Raw genomic sequence first — 20,740 nt, 5'->3', positions numbered from 1 at the left:
TGAACGCGCTTTCTGCTTTTTTCTGCTTTATATGGACATGCATTATTAGTCAATAATACATGCATTTTGCCATTTTCAAATATACACCGAATTTAGGTGCGTTCTCCTCTTTACGCATGGCTTTTTTATTGGTAGGGTACCGGTACACGAAGCGTCACTAAGGAAAAAAGAAAATCAGCTTCATTTGAGTAAGTAAGCCGTCTGTAGACTTATTCAAAAATAGAGGTTTGAAAACAAGGCGAATAATCACTAGAGACGGCAGTTTGTATTTAATCGATTGAAATAAAGACCATGACCATCCAGATATTTAAGCGAATGTTGAAAAGCCACAAATTAATAGGTCTCGTAAAAGTTATAAATTAAGTTTCAAATCTAGCATTACTGAACAATTCAATATGCCCTATGATGCACAACGTGATAGTTATCAAATTACGCAACAAATCCTGCAAATTTTTGGATAAGTGCAATGTCAGTCATTATAATATACAACACACGTAATATCAACTTTCGAAATAAAACTAAAAGAAATGCTCATTGTTTTCACTAAATCTTAATATTGATCCAAGCTATTCATGTTGGTTTTCCAAGAGAATGTCATATACCTTGGTAACAAATCTTGCAGTTTTGGTTTCAGTAGTCTCAAAAGGAAAACAATCGAAGGATGTACCTTCATCAGCAGTTCAGTAGTCATTCGTTAGATTCGCTAAAGCATTATTTTAACAGATATTAGAATGAAAGCTTTTATTATGAATTCGCATGGCGATAGAAAAGCATGCTTTTTAGACAAATTTCATCTACGTTTAGAGAGAACAGTGATGCAATGACTGTTAAATTTCATGTTGTATGCTTCTCAAAATATTAAAGATATGGACAAGTACACAACCAGTTCCCTAGACTGGGTGACTAGACTAGCCTGGTGACGGGTCGACTGACACAAGCATACGAGCATATGATAGGCGAATAACGCACGTTTCGTTTATGTATTCATGATAACTGTCACATTGGAAGGAATATCCTACCAGCCCTCCGACTTGATAGATCGATCGTACTTGAAAACTGGAACGTGAAAGCAGTTGTCAACACGATATGGCCTGTCAAACATGGCCAAAATCGTGCGTTGTCTGTCTCACAGCTGTGGCGCAGGTTTTCAACAATAGCGCCCTCTTGGGTTCCTTCTATCCATTACACACTGACGAATTGGATTCGCACCGCATCATATCGACAGCAAGTCTGTCGGTAAATCTTGTGAAATCTTTCTAGAGCTCCCCTTGTCGGTGATGGGCCGCGAGACCATAGTTCTTTCAGTCGTAGAGTCGCCCCCTTCGGATGTCGATAGAGCACGGGTGCGCGTGCGCGTTTTGCGGGTGCGGTCCCTCCGCCGAGTTTTTCTTCGTCTGTTCTTTCTTCTGTTCTTCCCGTTCTTTTTGGTCGACTGTGGATTGACTTCGTCACCTAGGAGACAAAAATAACAGACAAGTATCCATTCATCTGTTCCTGTATTGTGACTTCTGGTTCATGTATTTCACAAAAGCTTCACGCACGTAGCCAGATACAATCACCAAAATAATTTGCGTTGTCTCCTGTTGAAAAAAATAGTCATACTGTGACGAAAATTAAAATGTCTAGCTCAGGTTAAACAGCCTACCTGGGCAATATCTCTGCGGCATGCGACAGTCTCTTGACTCATGGAGTTCCGGGCACGTCTGTCCGTCCGTTGAGGGCTGGGTAGTTATGCTCCGGGAGCGAGTCTCCAGGCCCCATTTGTAACCACAGTCTGCGCCATTCTTAAGACAAGGGGACCAACTACTCCATTCGGATACTTCACAATCAACTGAAGGATTTAAAACCATATGGTTAGCATTAAAGAGCCTTTTTATAGGCATGTAAATTCACCAGTCGTATGATGCCGTTTAAAATGGCGTCACACGCGACTGCTTGAATAGTATTTCTTCATCTTGAAGTTACGTTTAATTGTCAAAGATAGTATAACCTATAGGTCCGGAAGATTTTTACGGAAGTTGCATAAATCCATTAATACGGGCGATTCACAATAGTGCGCCACCAAGAGTTTGCAACACGTTGGCCAATCATAACGCGCGAAATTTGTCGACCCTTTCCAAACACGCATTGGGTTGACAAATTTCGCTCATTGTGATTGGCCAACGCGTTGCAAACTCTTGGTGGTGCACTATTGTGAAACGGCCGTATTGGGTTTAAAGAGTGATAAGGTCCTTATGTGTCCACACTGGTAAACTGTGTTTAGCTATTTTTCTACACAATATCTTGCTATCTGCAATGTCTTGATGGATAGTGTCTAATCATTGAAAACTAACGTTTAGGAATTAAACATCTAATTATTCAGCATCTGAACGCGTTTACAAATTGATAGCAAGATTGTGTTTAATTTCTACAAACAGTTTCTTGACAGTAGTTACTGGATTTGCGACTGGATCCCACAAAATAAGTCTTATTAAGGCAATTTGTTGCCATACTTTTTAGTTTGCATTAGAAATGACTGATGATGTAACACTCAGTCTGAACCCCTGATAACAATGGACATTATGGACAAAACTCCAGTCACATGCCAATATGCGCCCCACCTCTAAAATTTCCACGCTGAAACAACTATTCATTGACAAGTGAACTTTATAGGTCAAACTTTTTCAGGGTCGAGCAACTCATCTCGTCTGACTCATGCCGCTTTTCCAATTGAATGGTTTAAAGATGTTTCGATGGCCAAATTCTGTCTCTTGTGGGCTTGTGTCCTTCCGACTGAGCTAGTTTGATATGCGTACTCTTATTCGAGTGTGTCGTAGGTCGTTCGAGAACATCAATACGCGCGTACGAAGTCCCTACACCGACTCACTGACGCGCACCGAACATGAACTGGCTCGACGTAAGGCTGATTGTTCTCGAGTGACCTTGACTTTTTTGGAAAGACCAAACTGGATCATTCACCAGCCTTAATTACCCGGGCAGTGCCGCTGCAGAATACGACACCTTCGGGTCTCTGCGAGCTCGGGGCAAGCTTTTCCTGTGGGCGTGGGCTGGGTGATGATGCCTCTCATTCGGGTCTCCATGCCCCATTTGTAGCCACAGTCTGCCCCGTTCTTCAGGCACGGACCCCAGCTCGCCCACTGTGAGACCTCACAGTCAACTGTAGAAATGTAAGTTTTGAAGACGGTGGTTTGAAATAAAAGTGACCACAATAGCTGTCTCTAGTACTTTGTTCAAAGCGAATACATTCTACTGCTGACAGCAGACAACTTTAAAGAGTCAATTACAAACCACAGAAGGTACAGTTTAACATTATGGGTGTAGGCTGGGTTCGACCATGACAGCAGATGGCACTTTTGGGCCACTACCTTGTACTTATAGCTTAGTATATGCTGCAGAATACTCCTGATATGATTAATAGAAAAAAATTCTTGTACATCATTGAAGTCTCCCCCCCCCGTGTCTCTGTACCTCTCTTTGATACATCAGTGCAACTGTCATACTCCTCTTCCATTATCTCTGCCCTCACGTCCACGAATGTTATTGCACAAATCGAGGACTCACGTCCACGAATGTTATTGTTCAAATCGATGACTCACGTCCAAGAACGTTATTGTACAAATCAAGAACTCTCTGTTGTTTCTTTGTTTTTAATTATGGAATGTTTTGGAACAGCTCCAATTAGTTCTTACACTTTTCCCAACCTAGGACGTCCTCGGTTGGATACCTGTCCTTGGTTTTGAAAGACTGTTACACACGCCATCCTCGATTGACTGTATACACATGCAAGACCCAAACACGCCTGTGCCACATCTCAACTTCCACGTTTCAGAACACTGAAATATTCTACTCAAGCTTGACCCCCTGGCTTTTCTCTCTCTTGATAAGACGTGATGGGATCGACTCATTTTCGAGTCTTTAGTTCCTAACCTGATTCCAAGCAATCACCGCTCTTCCTGTCGGGCCATGTTCCCGCTGGGCAAGTAGCGAAGCACTTGCCGCCGTTGGCGTAGTACGAAGGCTGGCACCTCACACAGAAGTTCCGCGTGAAACAGTCTTCACAATCATCCACTTGGCACTCTGGTGGGAGAATAAAATCCATTCCCATATGATGTTCATATTCAATGCGTCAATGAGTGCGTGTTTTGCCCGAATGAATGCAAGATTATGTGCATCAGCACTTGGCAGAGCTACATGTCATCATAAAATTAATCAGCACTGTTTTCACTATATAGAAAATCCTGATGATGGGACAAAATATGTTTAAAGATAAGTGAAGTTTTGTAGACCTGTTTGCGCGAAATTATGCTCTTTTATTTGGAAGCCGAATTGTCATGGCTTTTCTTTTTCGCTTTAGACCTTATAATGTTGAATGGCAACTTTCCCCTACCAAGTTACTTGTCTTTAAACCTCCTCAGCCTCAATCAACGCAACCTGTTTAATGAATGCGAGTCAACTGCCCACCCACAGACGGCCTTTGAGCTGTGACGGTAATTGTGGGTGACAAAATACCGCCCTCTATATCCTGTTATTTCCTGCCCCATTTCATTGGTTCTGTCAGCAGCCGCCTGTCGGCAGTGACTTATCCACTGCCCCAGTTGTCGCCACTGCAAACGGCAGCAAATTGTCTCTCTGGTCCGAGGGAGATAACCCCTAGAATTACGCAACGTATTCCTGATTAAAATGTTGTTTGGAAAGTCTAGTGTTCTGGGGAAGAATAATCTGCAACAGTTACAAGATAAGAGAGCTAAGCGGACCATCTAATTCAAGTTCACTTAGCCTACATTTGGGAATCTTCACATTTGCGATTGCTAATTTCTGAAAGTGTTTCAATGATATATAGCCCCCATATATACCGTATAGTTCAAAGGACAGGAGATAAACGTTAAAGCCATGTTAACATTGACTGGGGCTGACGACTTGTAAGGATCTGTTGAGGACTTGGGAGGACTTGTATTGGGCTTTATAGGACTTCTCTAGGGCTTCTGATGACTTGTTTTAATTATAGGGCTTGCGCGGACTTGTAATGTACATGTGAGAACTTGTGGGGCTTGGGAGGACTTGTGTTTGGCATGCCATTGAGCCTTGATTTACTTATGGCTGCTCTGTCAAAAATGTAAATCGAAGTACAGGTGCTGGATATGTGAGGACCTCTTCACGAAGGGCTTACGAGGACTTGTAGAAGACTGGCTCCATTTTGTGTTCACGACCGTCGGAATAATGATGAGAAGCTAGGGAGCTTTTCGAAAATTCAAACACTTACTCGAGCACCTGGGGATGTCTCCTCCCCTGCTCGCATAGTAGCCAGGAGGGCAAGTCCTCCTGCAGTATCCCATTTGCTTCATACCGCTGCGGTGAAGGAGGAGAAGGTACCGGGGCTTGCAGGTGATGCAGCCGTTGAACAGCGAGCAAGAGTTGCAACCTTGCGGACAAGCTGTGAAACAAGAGGGGTAACCATTAATTTTTTGGGTAGAAGCTTGCCGGATTTCGAGTTTGCTATTACTTGAAGGTTTCATTTTTCTGTCAGCTAAATAGGTCACTGCAACAATTCAGTTAGCTATTGCCGTTAGAAAGAACAACACTATTCGGGAAAGAGATGTTAAGCTATGCTTATCCACATCGCATTTAATGTTTAGAAAGGGATGCAGCAGCCTGTAGTAATTTAAAATTGAGGGTCTTTGTGAAAAGAAATCATGTTTGACCCTCTGCTTTAATCGTTAATGGTTAATTCAGATCTGTACTGATGGTACGATATACCTGTTCAGATTGTTATCATCGCTCGGAGCCCTACACCTGTCGCACTGGGCTGATTCCAACCCTGCATGGTATCTGAATCCAGTTGCCGTTTAAGTCTAGTGGTGAGTAACACTGTCGGAAAGAAGACCCGGGTTCACGCACACAGAGCCCAGCAGCTGCCACCATTAAATGATGTTGCTAAATAGTCCCAGACATATGAAGATTGACACATTGCAGTTGGTGGGCACTCTCAAACATAACTGACAAAGTACACAGCCCCAGACTGTCGGAAACAGGTTGCAGATGTTTGGCTACTGCGTGATTCGTCATCGCAAGGCTTCTATTATACGCTCGCACGTTGTTTGTACTCAACACAAGCGAGCAAATGACCGCCGTGCTAGATTGAACAGGTAAGGTCATTCGGGAATATAGCACACGGGAGTCGGCGTACAAAAGGGAGGACCATGCGTGCGAACACTGCGCGCACTTCCCGAATGACCGAATTTGGGCATGCGTTGTTGGAATACCAAACTGGCTAATTTCTGTGCTCTACAAGTCTGAAATTAATCCCATGATTTTTTAATAACTGCTTGCAGAAAAAGTGAAAATGTGTGGCTCTAGCGGGGCATTGCACCTATGGCTAAAGGGACACCTATATTCAGCTGGACGCAAAATGGCAAGCCAGTCATGAGAAAGGTTTGTAAAAGTATCGAATGGGCCACCACAATAAGTCATGCAGACATGCAATATACATCATCGCATCATGACACCACGAAATATCTAAATTCTCAAGTGCAGGCGTGACCTTGGACTTAAGCGAGCGAATGGCCTTGGCCAGGTTTGCCGAATTTGAGAACTTTGGGGAACAGTGATACAGCTTCAAGTACCACTGCAGTAGCTGATTGGGATGCACAATTGCACCCCCAGCAGTTTAGTTTATCGTCTGGAATAATAATACCGGTTGACAATTTTGACAGCAAGTCTCTTAGCGTAGATTTAATCATTTTACGTGGCACACCTTGGGCTCCGTATTGTCTGTGCGTGCAAAATGCACCCCTCTGTTTCTTACCGTTTCAAGAGGCTAAACCTTCCCCTCGAAGGTGAACCATTTTGATTGAAAGGAGGCACTCTTGTAGCATAAAAGGTACGTTGGAAAAATAGCCTACCCACTCCATTTTAAAATCCTGATGCCAAAAGAATCTGTTGGAGTGTGAATCTTTACTCTCTTCTCCCAGGACGCAAAACTTCGTAAAACGTCTGATCACGGACGATATGGTTTCCATTTAAGTTTGAGCTTCACCAAATGAGCTGCCCCTGCGTCAATACGACACCGACCGCGAGCAGCAAAGGTGACGTCATGAACTTACCCCTCCATTGCCAAAGATCCTGAGGCATTGAATGACTGATCGTATCCTGTGACGACAGATACAGAGGGGGAGACCCCAGGGCTCCTATATTCCTTAAGTCCTCTTGTCCCCCAGACTTAACTGACAAGCCAAATTACTCATGACATCTCCAGGGGTTTAAGGACGCGTTTGCAGCCGTTCCTGCAGCACGCGTGGTTTGCGTTTCCATACAAATCGGTTAACCAGTTTCCTGGGAGAGTCCCAGCTATGGTCCATGATCTATTTAGTCGGTCAAAGCTTCTTGAACCGTTGGAGTGTGAACAAGCAAAAAGATGAGCTCGAATTCTGAAAAAGGTTTGGGTCATTTCTGAAACAACGGCGTCCGTGCTACGCCTAACACAAACCAATGATTACTCAGAAACAACCCAGATTTGACCTTATGTTTACGGGACTCCCAAAAGACCTGTCCAGACAAATTTTTACATATGCTTTGTGCTAGTAAACAGAAATATCATGCCGCAAGGGCTGGAAAAAAATTATGACTGATGGCTAAGGGATGGTGTGGTGTATACATTAAGTAACAAGCACTACAGTCACTCAAGTTTGAGCGAGTTGGGGTCGAATAGTTTCGATTTCAGAGGAAAATCTACCACTATGGGGGCAAATCAAGATTTTTGAAAGGTCCTTTAATTTTTTTAATTTAATTTTCAGCGTTAGTTTGTCTGATTTGAATAGTAAGTCAGGACAAAATTAGAAGAGAGACACAGAGAACAAAATGGATCTGGGTTGGGTTTTCAGGCACCCCATCCTTACAAAAAAGGGGGTGGAAGTGATTTTAGTTTTATGCAAATCGATTGCAAAGAAAAAGTAACAAGATTAAGCGTAATCTGATGAATGACTCTGTCCGTAAAAGACACCGAGGACTTGTGACGAAAGGGGCGGAGCCTAATGCACCCTCCTCCAATTCCAAACGCCTGTGAACTAAAGTATGGCACCCAGCAACAAGAAGATCTGACATTTTGGTGACATTCAAACTTGTGGGCGCGCGACTAATGTTATTATGCCAGACACTGGGTGGACTAAGTGGTGATTTACAAGGCAATTAACCCCGCGGTGTACGGTCACAGGCAGAAGCAATCAAAATCCGCCACGCAAAACTAAACACTCTTTCGAAAAATTTACCCAACGAGTGCTTGCGCTAGAAGAATAAACTGTCCCCGCTGGGATAAAAATTAGCGTATTGAGCAGACAAGTCCAAATGGTAATGGGTACTCTGGGTGCATTAGAAATACCAAATGTTCCAGCTCTACAGTAGTCTCAATCGTGTTTTAAAGGTCGAACAGACTGAATTTGGCATTGATGTCTTAATTTGAAAATATTGGAGTACAACATTGCCTAATCCTGAGTCAATAAAGTTGTTCCAATTAAATCTAGCAGCTTACTGTCAGTGTAGCGTAACAACAGAAAGTACATAATGAATTGGGTTAAGGAAAGAAAATTTCAGCAATCCAAGACCTAGTCTGTGAATTTCTGCTTGATGGAAGCAGAACCTAGGTGAACTATATTACCTGAGCCCGCGCCCACTCCACCCTCCCCCCGGTGAAGACAGAACCATAAAGAAAGCGTTTTCGTTAAACTTTGCACATGACACTACTGAAGTCACTGATAATAAACCAGTTTAGAAGACATTGACAAATTACAGTGTAACATTGAAGGAATCAATCCCTGACATGTCTGAAACCTTAGCTATCATTTTGGTCAGAGAGGAGAGAGTGAACCCTAGCCTGAAAATATTTAAGGATTGGAAATAGTCACGTTAAAAGGGGTGATTCACAATAGTGTGCCTCCAACAGTTTGCAATGTGTTGATCATCACAGTGCGTGAAATCTGTCGACGCTTTCCAAACCGGAAGTTAACTCACAACTTCAGAGATGGGAGCCTGCAAATCGTGGTGGGTTCGCCTTTGTGACGAAGTCACTTGCGAACCGGATACATTCCTGAATAAATTCGTTGCGCGTACTCAGCGTGCTACGCGTCAAACGCGCATATACTAGTGCGCTGAAGACCGTCAATTTTATTTACAAACACGCCCTCTTTTGTTCTGTCTGGAGTGAATACTCGGCTGTCACTTAAAACAAGTACAATCCGTAATCGTCTTACCTTTTGTTTTCACGCGCCACGTCTCACCCGTGTCCACCGCAGCAAGGAGTAAGCTGAGGCAAATTAACAGCACTATTTCCACATCTATCACACCCATGATTCGTGTTTTTTCTTCCCTGAAAGTTCTTTTTCAAAGGTGAGGCAAAGTTGCACTCAGCGTATATCAAACGGTTAGCGACTGACTCATACTCGTCTCAAAGGAGGAGCGCCGATTTGTTTTCCCAGTAATTCCATCACTAGGGTTTTCTCATAAGTTCGAGGGATCAATCTTACTAGAGACGGTTTACATTTATTCGTGCATGGTTCTATTGAAGTTTGAAAATGTTAAAGCCTCTTCCTAAAGTTTCCAGAATTGGAAGGTTCCTCTCTGCTTGTAAAATTTGGACGACTCAAGTTGAAAAGACACAGTGCAGAGAACCAAAAATAATTTCTCCAGAACCTCCTAGTCTTCCTATCTGTGTGACGGTTACACGAAGTCCAAGTCCGAATCGGCGTGATTCCGTTATTGATCGTTAACCTTTACAGTAGTTGTCCTGAATGTAGAAGTGTACACCGCCAGCGTACACCTGTTTGCTGAACTGAAGAGTTGTCCTGTGCCTCACTGGAGCTCCTTCGTCGTTAGGGACAACCTTCCTGCCTCTCTGGTGTCTCCACGATGCAACCTTTGTCCATTCAGGGAGATCAGTAAACTTCCCACGTCCCTTTAAGCCAGGGTGTGTTCCCCTTGTCGCGCGTCTTCTGCTGGGTGTGTGAACACGTGCGAGTGGTGTCCGCTGATCCAGATTTAGACGTTGACAAAGCGGATGATCGCTTGGGAAAACATATATCGCACAGCCACGGCCGGACCTGTACCTGACTGGGGCAGCAATGCGAAAGCTACAGTTCCCTTTTACGATTCATTGAGCAGGTAGGCTTCTAATTCACCTGCGATAATGCCTTTGTTATGCCTGGTGGAAAGCAAAACAATCCATTACATTTCAAGAATAGTTTGGTTTTAACTTGTATATATCCACCTGCTGAAAGTTGTTTTCAGGGTTTTCCAACCAGACAATGGGTGATGAATCATTACGCTGTGGAAAGCACCAACAAATATTATTACGTAACTGTAATATCACGGGCGGTGGAAGAAAAATAATGAGTTTCCACTTTCGTTTTCCGCCTCGCGCCCGTACACAGAAACACGCCTGGGCTTTTGGAAATGAACCGTTCCCCACAAGTCGCCAATTCGCCACATTGGAGCCTCGTTGACTTATCAAACCCTAAATATAGGGTGGGCTTTTCAGTAGTCCCTTCCGCCTGGGATGACAAGTGCAATTATAGAGACGACTTCATAGGATTCCGCGCCAAAATGTTCACCTTTTTTGAACAGGTGCAGAGTTGTCACACGAGATTGTTGGCGCCAAATTAAGTGTGTCTACAGCTGAGGCCGGCGGTATCCATTTCGGTGTCAAGTTTGCATGTTGTCAATGAGCTGACGATTTCCTCTGTCGGACCGGTTATTTTTCTGGACCTCCAAACCTTTAATAACCAGGCACTTGATTGGTTGAAATTTTAAGTTGAAACAAGCAAAGCGATTGTACTTATTTTGTTTTGCCACGCAAAAGCAGTGCAAGTCCCTCTCTTAGTCCGAGGCAACACTGGTCCCAAAGCTTTGTCTGTCGTCCAGAGACAAAGAATACCAGACGATGATATGCTGCTCAAGACGCAGTCGTTTGCACTGTGGAGAAGTCCCTTTCCGAAAGTTGACAATCACGGAGCGCCTGTCTCCAGGCGGGACGTATTCGCACCACAAGTTTCTTGTGTGCTGCAACTGATGGTGAATCCTTCACGCAGACACCGTTCACTCCAGATCAACGTGTGCACGTACATGTACTGAATGTCAGACAGCTCACAGTGCAAGAAACTTTTATGCAGTATGCTTTGCATTCCACCAGCACACATCACCGCTCTGCCCGATACACCTCATTCCAACCAACGTACATGTGCACACGATCATTTCCACAACAGCGATGAACCACGATCCACTCGTCAGTCATTGGTCGATTACTTTTTAATAGACTCGCGCACTCACGTACGAAGAGGTGATCCATACCTACACCTGTGCGGTGTGCGTAAAAAGACCGCCCCTGAAAATAATGGGTGAGCACACTCTGTGCTGCTTCTGTTATACTAATTTAAGAGACTCTCAGAATCTCTTAATTATGTAAGTAATCACTCACCCAGAGTGGACTCGAAGTCAGTTCAGATTGCTTTGCACGGTGAATTTCCAAAGGTGAAATTAATTTAAAGATCAGAAAGACCTACTCGCCCCATGGAGAGCGGTAATCATGTACAGGTAAAACTAACTGGAGATTCTTTGTTGTAGTGATGGTTGTTGTTGACTATCGCGCAAGATAGCGAACGTTCAAGTACATAGAGAAGAGCATGGACCGCGACCTTCCCGTCCGTGAGGTACAGAGGCCGGGCCTCTGGGGGTGGGGGCGGCAGTTCTGGGCGTTTTATTGGCTGGGGTGGTTGATTGTGTTTTGGCTTCCACTGATACAATGACGGTGACTCACTTTTTTGTTCATCACAATTGGCATCGGTTTGGGAAAACTGAACTGATCGAGTTCTGTCACTGGGAGAGCACTGTCAAAGTTAATGGTTTACTCGCTGTTTTTTTATTCTTTGCCCTTCTAACCCAGCAAAATTTCCAGGTAGGGCGTGTTAATGTAACAGACAAAACGTCCCACATCCACAACCTTTCAGTAAAAAAATAAGTGCTGCTTCGTCGGTAGTTTCCTCAGATAAAAGTCCTCATAAGTGTTGAAATATGAATCCATCATTTGAACAATTTAGGGCAAGAATATTGTTTTGTTTGGATAAGAAGTTCTCATTGCTAGACTGTGGTAAAATGAAAATTTAAATGTCTGGCACTATCTGCTGCTATATGCTCCTCTGATGTTCGCTGTCCCCCTGGAAGATAATAAATGTGGCGGCAAACTCAGACATAAAAGTGAATCACAGACCCACTAGGCAAGCTGAGCAAACTCATAAACCGGTGCAAATGAAAAAAAAAGAAAAAAAACGGGAACTTTATCGTCTGAAGTTATTCCAATTTCCTTTGTGTGGATGAAGACCCTCGAGTGTGACGAGCTTGCATCGATGCTCCGATGGGAAGCTCTCGACGGTCGAATCTACACAGCCATTGCACGGCCCACTTATTCGGTGTCCAAGTCATTTTTATACACAAGTGCCTCCTCCTCCGTTAAATAAAACTGGAAGACGTGGTGTCATTGTCTCTCTTGATGTAGCTCAAAGTCAGGGGGATGCTTGGCACATTACATGAGCTCCAAAATAACACGCTGGAGCAGAAGGTTGAATTGTTACGGAAGCGTATTGGTGCCAACGCGAAAAAAAATGTACTCGTTTAAACGACTTATTATCACGTTTAAATGACATATATGTAGATGTCTCGTTTAAAAAGATAACTAAGTCGTTTAAACGACATAACTGTTTAAATGAGATAATGAGTCGTTCAATTAAACGCGATAACGAATTAGTCGTTTAAACGAGATAACGAATTAGTCGTTTAAACGAGATAATAAGTCGTTGTTATGAGATAATAAGTCGTTTAATTAAACAAGATAAAATCGTTTTATTTTGCGATGGCAGTCATACGCTTCCGTAGTAGAGATATCAGAGAAGAACAAAAATTTCTCAAGATGAGTGAGAACCAGACATTTGACCTAAATCCTCGCAATGAAAGAAATTCTATTTATTCCATAAGAAAGTCTTTATAGTGGACCTGTTCAAAATAAATATTTAAGGAGGGACGAGTCTTACAGTTATCCCTCAAAATCGATGGTTTAAAGTCCAAAACAACAGTTCAATTGGGCCTTATGTGGTCGAAGATTGGACTTGGTGAAGCTGTAATTGCGATTAATTTGTTCACGAGAAAGCTAAACGAGTTAGGCACCTGAAACAGACCTACGGAAGCCCATGAAATCCAAGCCACCCAGTCGCTAAAGTAAACTGCAGTTAGATCCCTGAGGTGGAAAAACTAGAGGAGATCGCCCAACGACCCGTGAGAGCCGAAAATGGCGTCGTCAATCGATAAGAATATCTTAACAAGGAGAGTTATATTTAATTTAAATGCTTCAAAATGAATCATGGATCGAAAGGAGGCCTAAGCACGCTGGTTATTAATAAAAAGTGGTATCTAAAGATTTAATCAATTTCCTTAATGGAGGGTTGTAAGTACGAAGGAAGTGATCCAACTCAAAACCTAAGACCATCCTCTTTCTTCCTTGAAATGTATAAGCCTCTGATTATCTCAAATGAAAACTCAGGAAATACACTCAATTCGACTAATTTCCTTGACGTTGAACGTACTGTGGTACTGTGTTGAGAGGCGACGAAAAAGTTGTTCATTAACACATAAACCAGGGTCACTGTCCTGCTTCAAAAATTTATCTTATGTCTTTGGACTTCATGTCCTGAAGTTGAAACAATATCTACTTTGGAGTGAAAATTGAAAACCATAATAGAAGAGAAAAGAACTGCAGTTCTTTAGAATTTATTGGAAGTCGTAGAAAGCAACAATGCGGCTCTTTAAACACCTGCTGTTGAAGTTGAATATCACTGAGCCAAGGCTGCCGCGCTATCTACCCGTGATATACCTGGACTTGGGAACTATCGCCGGATGTCGATCAATCATCGGTCACAAAGTCTACCTGTCAGAGAGTCGAGCGGCCCGCGGAGTCCTTGAGGGTTGCCGGTGGTTGAGAGAAGGGTGGTTTGTGATAGCGTGATTGCGACCTCCCTTTCCCCGGCAAATTCTGAGAGTTGTTGGCTGGAAAACGGCTGTCGTGACTGCATGAACGAGTTTATATATAATGCCATAATGCCATAAAAAGATGTATGCTTAAAATGCCTTTTGGAAAGCCTAGATTATTGTTGATAACGGCCCAATTATCGAATTGATAATGACCTAATTCACGAGTAAGGCAAATTGGGCTGATATTCCGCATGGGAAGAAAGCTTAAAAAGTGGTTCAGAGGACACGAACTCTCGCATGAAGTAAAGAAATTTGCTTGTTATACGGAATTTCAATACTCTATAAGAAACGAAATCTGAAAAGACTCCTTCGCTATTTCCGTGAAGGTTATAAACCCATTCGACGCCTAACTTGCTAAATGCATTGACTGTAATTTGGTGTAACTTTGGAAAGTGGTCTTTTATAATCAGATGAATGCATTTTTTCAAAACGCACCGTCTCTCTGTCAACTCAATTCGGTCAGGTGACCTGTTATTGGCATCATCCGCAATTGTGTTAGACGTCTGAGAAAGGGTCCATAGTTAGACGAGTGTGGCATACCTGGGAATTATAAGCAGTAGAAGAATAGAAACATCCTCTGAGACAGGGTCGGCTCCCCACCCAAGGAAATTGATAAATTCAAGATATTTCAGTCAGCTTTGGTATAATGGTTACCACACTCAGTATGCGGCTATTTAAATAATTTGATAATTCTAACCACACTGTCGATAATTATACAATAGGATCGTGACGACTGAAGTCTCTCTACATAAAAAGAAAAGACTGCAAGAACTCTGAAGACCATTTGGCTGCTTCAAATTTGAGCGACCACGGGTTGAATGAAGGCGAAGATTACAAACGTTGCAAAGCACAGATGGGCTGACAACAAGTGTCATATAAACTATTCCATTCTATCTGCCGTAAATGTGGCGCGTACTTCGGTAAACAATGACAGTTGCGCGGCTACCGGCCACGCGATTGCACTACGGCAGTCGGGCCCCACTTGACACAAGAGCGCGCCTGTATTTGAATGTGATATTAAATGCATGTTCTGACACCAGCAGGAAGATAACGGTTTGGTTAGGGATGAATGCAGGGCCAACGACTGTTTCCGGAAATTCCAGCTACGCTAGAAATCAGATTTAACACTCATTAGTTAATACTCATGAGCATAAAAACCAAAAAGAGAGTGACTTAACCTTTAAAATACACGTAGTGAAACAAAAGTTTAAAGTATAAGGTTAGATGAGACACAAAGGTGCATTCTTAAGGTCTGCATCAAAACAAATTGATTGCAGCTACCCTTTAACAGGTGAGTCCTAAAATTCGCTCTGCGTCGGATCGAATTACAATCAACCTGACCAACCAAAGTTGGATCCACTCCCTGACATGTCTGGTTTACGGTGCCTGAGGGAACACGACGATACGTACCTCTGACCAGATCAAACAAAACTGACATCCCGTTTTCCTCTTGGCGTCGTGGTCTTGATAAATGACGGTGCTGTTCCCCAATATTGCTTTCGTTTGTGTGGAGTATGATTCCAAATCCAGCAAAACACACTAAATCACTCGCATGCTGACTATACTGGGGTCCCGATCAATCACAAAAGCTGTCAGAAACAGCCCCCGATCGAATCCCAAACATGGTTTAAATCGTAATATTTATGCGGCCTGACGTTTTGATTCTAACAAAATATTTTCAAAAGCAAGTGTTCTATGCAAGAGATCCAAAAGAAGTCATAAAATATCACAACTGTGGTAAAAATCACATTTTTATTCACAAAAAGTTAGCTGTTTATTTTCATTTAACGCCAAAAATATTCCATGAAAAAAAGAAGACCCGGATCTTCCATTGTCCCAGCGGACATTGACATCCGTTAAACCAATCTTCAAAATTACTCCTTACTTTCAAGAGTTATTTACGACAGCTCTCAGAGTTCCCTCCAAAACAGCCGTCAAACACCATAAATATCCCTCAACGGTCATTACACAGTTCCCTATACTACAACAATGGACGAGACTTCACTGAAAAAATTTACACGGTGGTTTACGCACTTGAACCTTGGTTATCCGGTCAGAGCACACGGAGACAAATTGTTCAGCCGTTTGCGGGAGGAATTCATATAAATCCAAGGCAGTTTACTTTACAGTCATAAATATAGTTGGTGAGATAACCCTGGAAACAAAACTCCCGCTGGAAATTAACACTACTACAAAGTTCGATGATAATGATGGCCCCTCAGGAAATGATAAAATATGATTGGTTTGGAGGTGATTTAGAGCAGTTGTTGGAAGTTAGATTAAAGGAAGACGCTGGTCATATTGGTGAGTTTCAGATTTTTAATTTCTGCCCCGCGTATGTATAAGCCCATGAAAGATTTGAAATGACACATATCATCGCCTGTCACTTTTGACTCCCTATCCGTCAAAATATCATGTTTCCCCATTGTTCGTACGCTTTTACACAACTCATGCCACTCAAATTTTGCTGTCACGGTGAAAACGCCACAATCAAAAATACAAGGACCAAACAAACATAAAGAAATAATGGCTTTTATTGGTGAGTTTTCTCGTTGAAAAGATGTGGGACTGAAGGAACGGGGCTTTTATGGCCTCGTGTTGAACAAGGACCCACATGGGGCCAGTTCTGTTCCCCATTCATCTCAACAAGGGATTTGCGGGTTTAGACAAGCTCTCCTGGGGTGCATCTCTTATGCTGGCAATCTGTGTCTCCCCGGCTCTTTTTCTCTGTTTAGCTGATCACTTCTCCTAGGTGTTTTCCTGTACCTAGGTGTTTTCCTTTGTGCTCCGGCTAAAGGTCAGTGCACGAGACAGGTTTTCATGAATTGACACCTGCGCATAAATCTGATCAGCTATTTAAAAATTTTATAAAATTGAGAGATTAAGTTGAAAACTTGCTTTGAAACGTTGGAGATACATTCCCAGCTAGGTGGAGAATGTGTCCCAAATCTGCTGAGTTCTCTAGTTTCGAACAGCTTTTTACACTGAACAGCTTTTTCAATGTCGCCGTTGGTTTGCATCATTATGGAATAAGTTTGGTTAAATGTTGAATTGTGACTAAGATTAACATGACAGTTCCCATGACATGGGTTTAAAAAGTTCTCACAACCATGACTCATAAACAATTAATGACTAACGTTCCAAACTGCATGATGTTACACCAATAAAACGCTAAATCACCCCCAACTTGAAAGAGCACAATATTCAAAATGATAGAATCCAAGCAAACCAATCCATTAGAAAGATTCCACAGATGACTAACTGGAGTGAAATTAGCCCGTATCGTGTGGTACCAATGCTGTGTGGTATGCTCGATGTGCGTCAACTCCTCGTGAAATTCCCCAGCACCGGAGGAATAAACTTTACAACTGCCCGGCAAAAGCCGTTACGAAAAAGCCAAATCCATTCAAATGTCTGCTCCTTTGTGAGCTTCTTTTGTATTAAAAAAAAATTCCCCGCCTCGTGGTCGGGGTTTGTTTGCAGTCTGCCGAACCTTTGGGACACAAAAATAACCATAATAAAGTAAGTTATCGAGGAGTGGAAGTAAAGGGGCAAAATGAGAAAAACAACTCCGCTGGGAAACGGATGCGTTTTCAATGCGTTCAGCCCAGAATGTTCTTTGCTTTAATACCTTCTGTCTGAACGCCATTTTCTTAATTAAAAAGCAAAGCTGTGAATGGGGATATGTACAGGTTCTCAAGTGAGATAACTTGGAATCTAAAGCACGAATAAGGGACTAGTTAGCGAGCGGGAACAATAGAGTTTTAGAATTTGATTTCTTACAATTATCGATGGGTAACCAACGGCGATTTATGCAGCAATGACGTTCCTTTCCTTGTAAACTAATCTCACAGAAGGGAAACAATGCTACTTTTTATTTTAATTTCGATAGGAAGCATCATTCTTGGTCTCCAGGTTATTGAATCTGACCGCTAAACCATTCTATTTGCCGTTCGATGGTTCCAGCTAGGAGTGAAGTCCTTGAGGTTTTGGCATCGGCTGTATTGTCATCGTTAACCTCGGGGAGAATGTCTTGAGACGACACCCCGGGTCACGCCTCGTCTTTGTCCAAAGGCTAAAGAGCCTGAATACCTCAGCCAGGACGACGTGGGGATATGTCACCAAATCAAACCATTGTCGTGATTGATGGCCGGATTCCATCAGAAACTTTAGCCTGCAAATTCTAGCTTTATTGGCTTCCTCGTAATTAGTTCCTGACTAGAAGTCGTTAAGTTGGTTTTAATCTTGCCAGGAGTTTTGCAATTTTTGTGGAATACAACGAAGTCGTTGTAATATATGCTGAAAAGAAAGGGACCACACAAAGGGAAGTCTATAAATTTTTAGGTTCTTTCTTCATTACGACGAAAGTTTCTCCATTTTGTTAGTGGTTAGTCTTGCAGACAAAGTTGGCCTTGAAACACAACTAATATCCAATAAAACCTCCTGGACTGAAAGTGTAACGCACGCTCTACAAACATCATTTCATTTTAAAAACCCAGTGCTGAACTGCATAATTATGAAATATAAGGAAAATTTTGGTTTTGGGCTACTGAAAATTTTCCAGTCCACTTCTCAAAAGTTAACTAACCAGAAGAGTTTATTTTTGGCATCCTGTTTTACAAAACAGAGACTCCTTGGCTAAATGGATTACGGTTTCGACTTGACAAGTTTCAAATCAGGGGTGTTGTTTGGCGATGTAGCCTCGACAAAGCGAATTTTATCCCCCGTCAAAAGGCGACAATCCGCGGCAACATTTTACCCCCGGGTCGTGCGCTGAAATCCCGCCACTATATCCAGTGCGCCTGGCTGATCACAGACAAGGAGGTGGCTGTGAAGTCTACTCCACCAAGACGTCTCATAACTCCTAACCCTCTTCTACTCTTTCCCGAGCCGTTGACTTGATAGCCGCTAATCCAGCCAATTGGGGGGGGGGGATTACGGATTATACAGGGTGGCACGGACCAAATCACGTTACCTTCTCGGGATCATTTGTCGAATCGCGGGTGCAAAACTTTATACGGCCTTATTGAGGTGTACCGCTGAAGCCTAATGGTTTTTGTTACCGAATTCCAATCTGCATGAACAACCCTATCGGTTGTGAACTCTCATTATGCAAAGGATTTCCGAGCACGAAAAGAACGACATTTTCAAGGCATCCTTTTCAAAATGCTTCTATGCCGACGACAAGGGTTTCGCTTCCAGCAAAGGAGTATCTTACTACTTGGACTCTATTGTCGCGTGTGGGTATACTTTGTGGCAAACTGTCCAAATGTTCAGTGCTAAAATTTTATTTGTCCGTCTGGTATATGGCACACTTCAGTCTATTTAGCCATCTTATGGTTAAAGTTCATTGTTAAATATTAGTCTTTAAAATATCAAAGGGAAAAGATGTTCCCATTTCATCTTAATCAAGAACACAAGACAGTGGAATATGAATTTGTTTATACGATGTATACCAACCCCATTTTTTTTTACTACCAGCTTATCCTAAAGATTAGTTTCCAACAAATAAATAATACTGAAATCGCCGTCAGTCTTGCAACTCCATCGACAGAGATAGAATCTGGATCTTTGACCACTTAAGCAAATGCGATAACCTTACAATCAGACACGTATTTTCTACATCAGTTACAGAGAACTAAGTTGACCTGACCTCAAATCGAAGAGAATTCCTGTTCCATATTGACTTTCAAAAGCCTGATACCTGTTGTATCTCCTTTGACAGAGATGTAATTTGTGAGACTCCCCTTTGTGATATCTTTACTACAATAATAACCTGTCGACTCAATTACTATTTTGGAAAGCACTGTCTGTTGGCGTTGGTGGAATTGCTACAAGTTTGTGAAATGCTTATCGGCTCCCTCGTTAATCATTTGCGAATTGCTCTCCGTCGTATATTGTTGTATACCGGTAGAGCTTTGTTTGTCTTCTTGTGCCTAAAGGTATTGCAAAGACGGATACGTTTTGTACATCTTTAAGGCCTATTTAATCTATATTTCGAACAGTCTGTTTTACGACTAAACAATTTGAACCACTGTCGTTCTCAAATTCTTGAATTTTCCCCGTCTCCTCTCGGCTGATCCAAGGATCAACGACCGCAAATCAAGCAAAAGTCCATCAGTTAAAACATCCGTGGATAATGACCCCTCAAATTGCCCTGGACTGTGTGCCGGGATTACCCGACATCAGCTTGTAAACGGTCCCCGGCAACAACGGTTTTGTCCTCCCCTTTTGATACCGTTCTGATCTCCCTAATCACGGGGAGAACATCCCACGTTTTACGCTAGGAATCGGCTTATCCCCGAGTAATGATCATTCCACTATTCGCGACATGTATTGTCATCTGGGTTTTCTGTCCGTGGTGAATGACCGCGCAATGATAATGCCTGATCTCAGGGTTGCTAACATTTTGGAAGGCAAAATCAGGGGTATCGATCGAAAGCTATTGCATTCAACCGGTTCAGCAGAGGTCGCGATGTTGAGGGAATTGGCGAGGTTTCGAAAACAAAATCACAGATTTCAGAAATCAGGACTTGCACTAAGATAAGGGCATCCAAAACATTCACAATCGCTTCTCTCAAATCACGATCACGCTGTTATACGTTCATAGGTCATCGGCCACAGGCAGCTGCGTTACTCCGGACTTGTAACGCATGCATGCCCATCGTAAGAAAGATATTTT

General features: G+C 42.7%; 1 protein-coding gene across 1 annotated transcript; it reads right to left on the bottom strand.

Annotated features, from left to right (window-relative positions):
• Window positions 1–245: 245 nt before the first annotated feature.
• On the bottom strand, window positions 246–11,600 carry LOC110978811 (R-spondin-2-like). The gene is made up of 6 exons (XM_022234095.2): window positions 9,240–11,600; window positions 5,261–5,431; window positions 3,928–4,077; window positions 2,972–3,157; window positions 1,646–1,831; window positions 246–1,452 (listed from the first exon to the last, which is right to left on the bottom strand). Exons 1-6 carry the CDS (start codon window positions 9,334–9,336, stop codon window positions 1,214–1,216), a joined length of 1,029 nt encoding a protein of 342 aa, XP_022089787.1. The 5' UTR covers window positions 9,337–11,600; the 3' UTR covers window positions 246–1,213.
• Between the last annotated feature and the right edge of the window lie 9,140 nt (window positions 11,601–20,740).

Source organism: Acanthaster planci, linkage group LG18, assembly GCF_054643075.1.
Source record: "Acanthaster planci isolate LZ-2023a linkage group LG18, COTS_SCS, whole genome shotgun sequence".
NCBI lineage: Eukaryota > Metazoa > Echinodermata > Asteroidea > Valvatida > Acanthasteridae > Acanthaster > Acanthaster planci.
Note: the sequence above shows the minus strand (reverse complement) of the source record. Positions and strands in the feature narration are given on the sequence as shown.

Coding starts and splice junctions, on each gene's coding strand:
- LOC110978811 (XM_022234095.2), bottom strand. CDS start 9,336: ATGGGTGTGATAGATGTGGAAATAGTGCTGTTAATTTGCCTCAGCTTA. Junction 5,432..9,239: donor GTGGCGCGTGAAAACAAAAG/GTAAGACGATTA, acceptor CTTGTTTCACAG/CTTGTCCGCAAGGTTGCAAC. Junction 4,078..5,260: donor AGACATCCCCAGGTGCTCGA/GTAAGTGTTTGA, acceptor TTCTCCCACCAG/AGTGCCAAGTGGATGATTGT.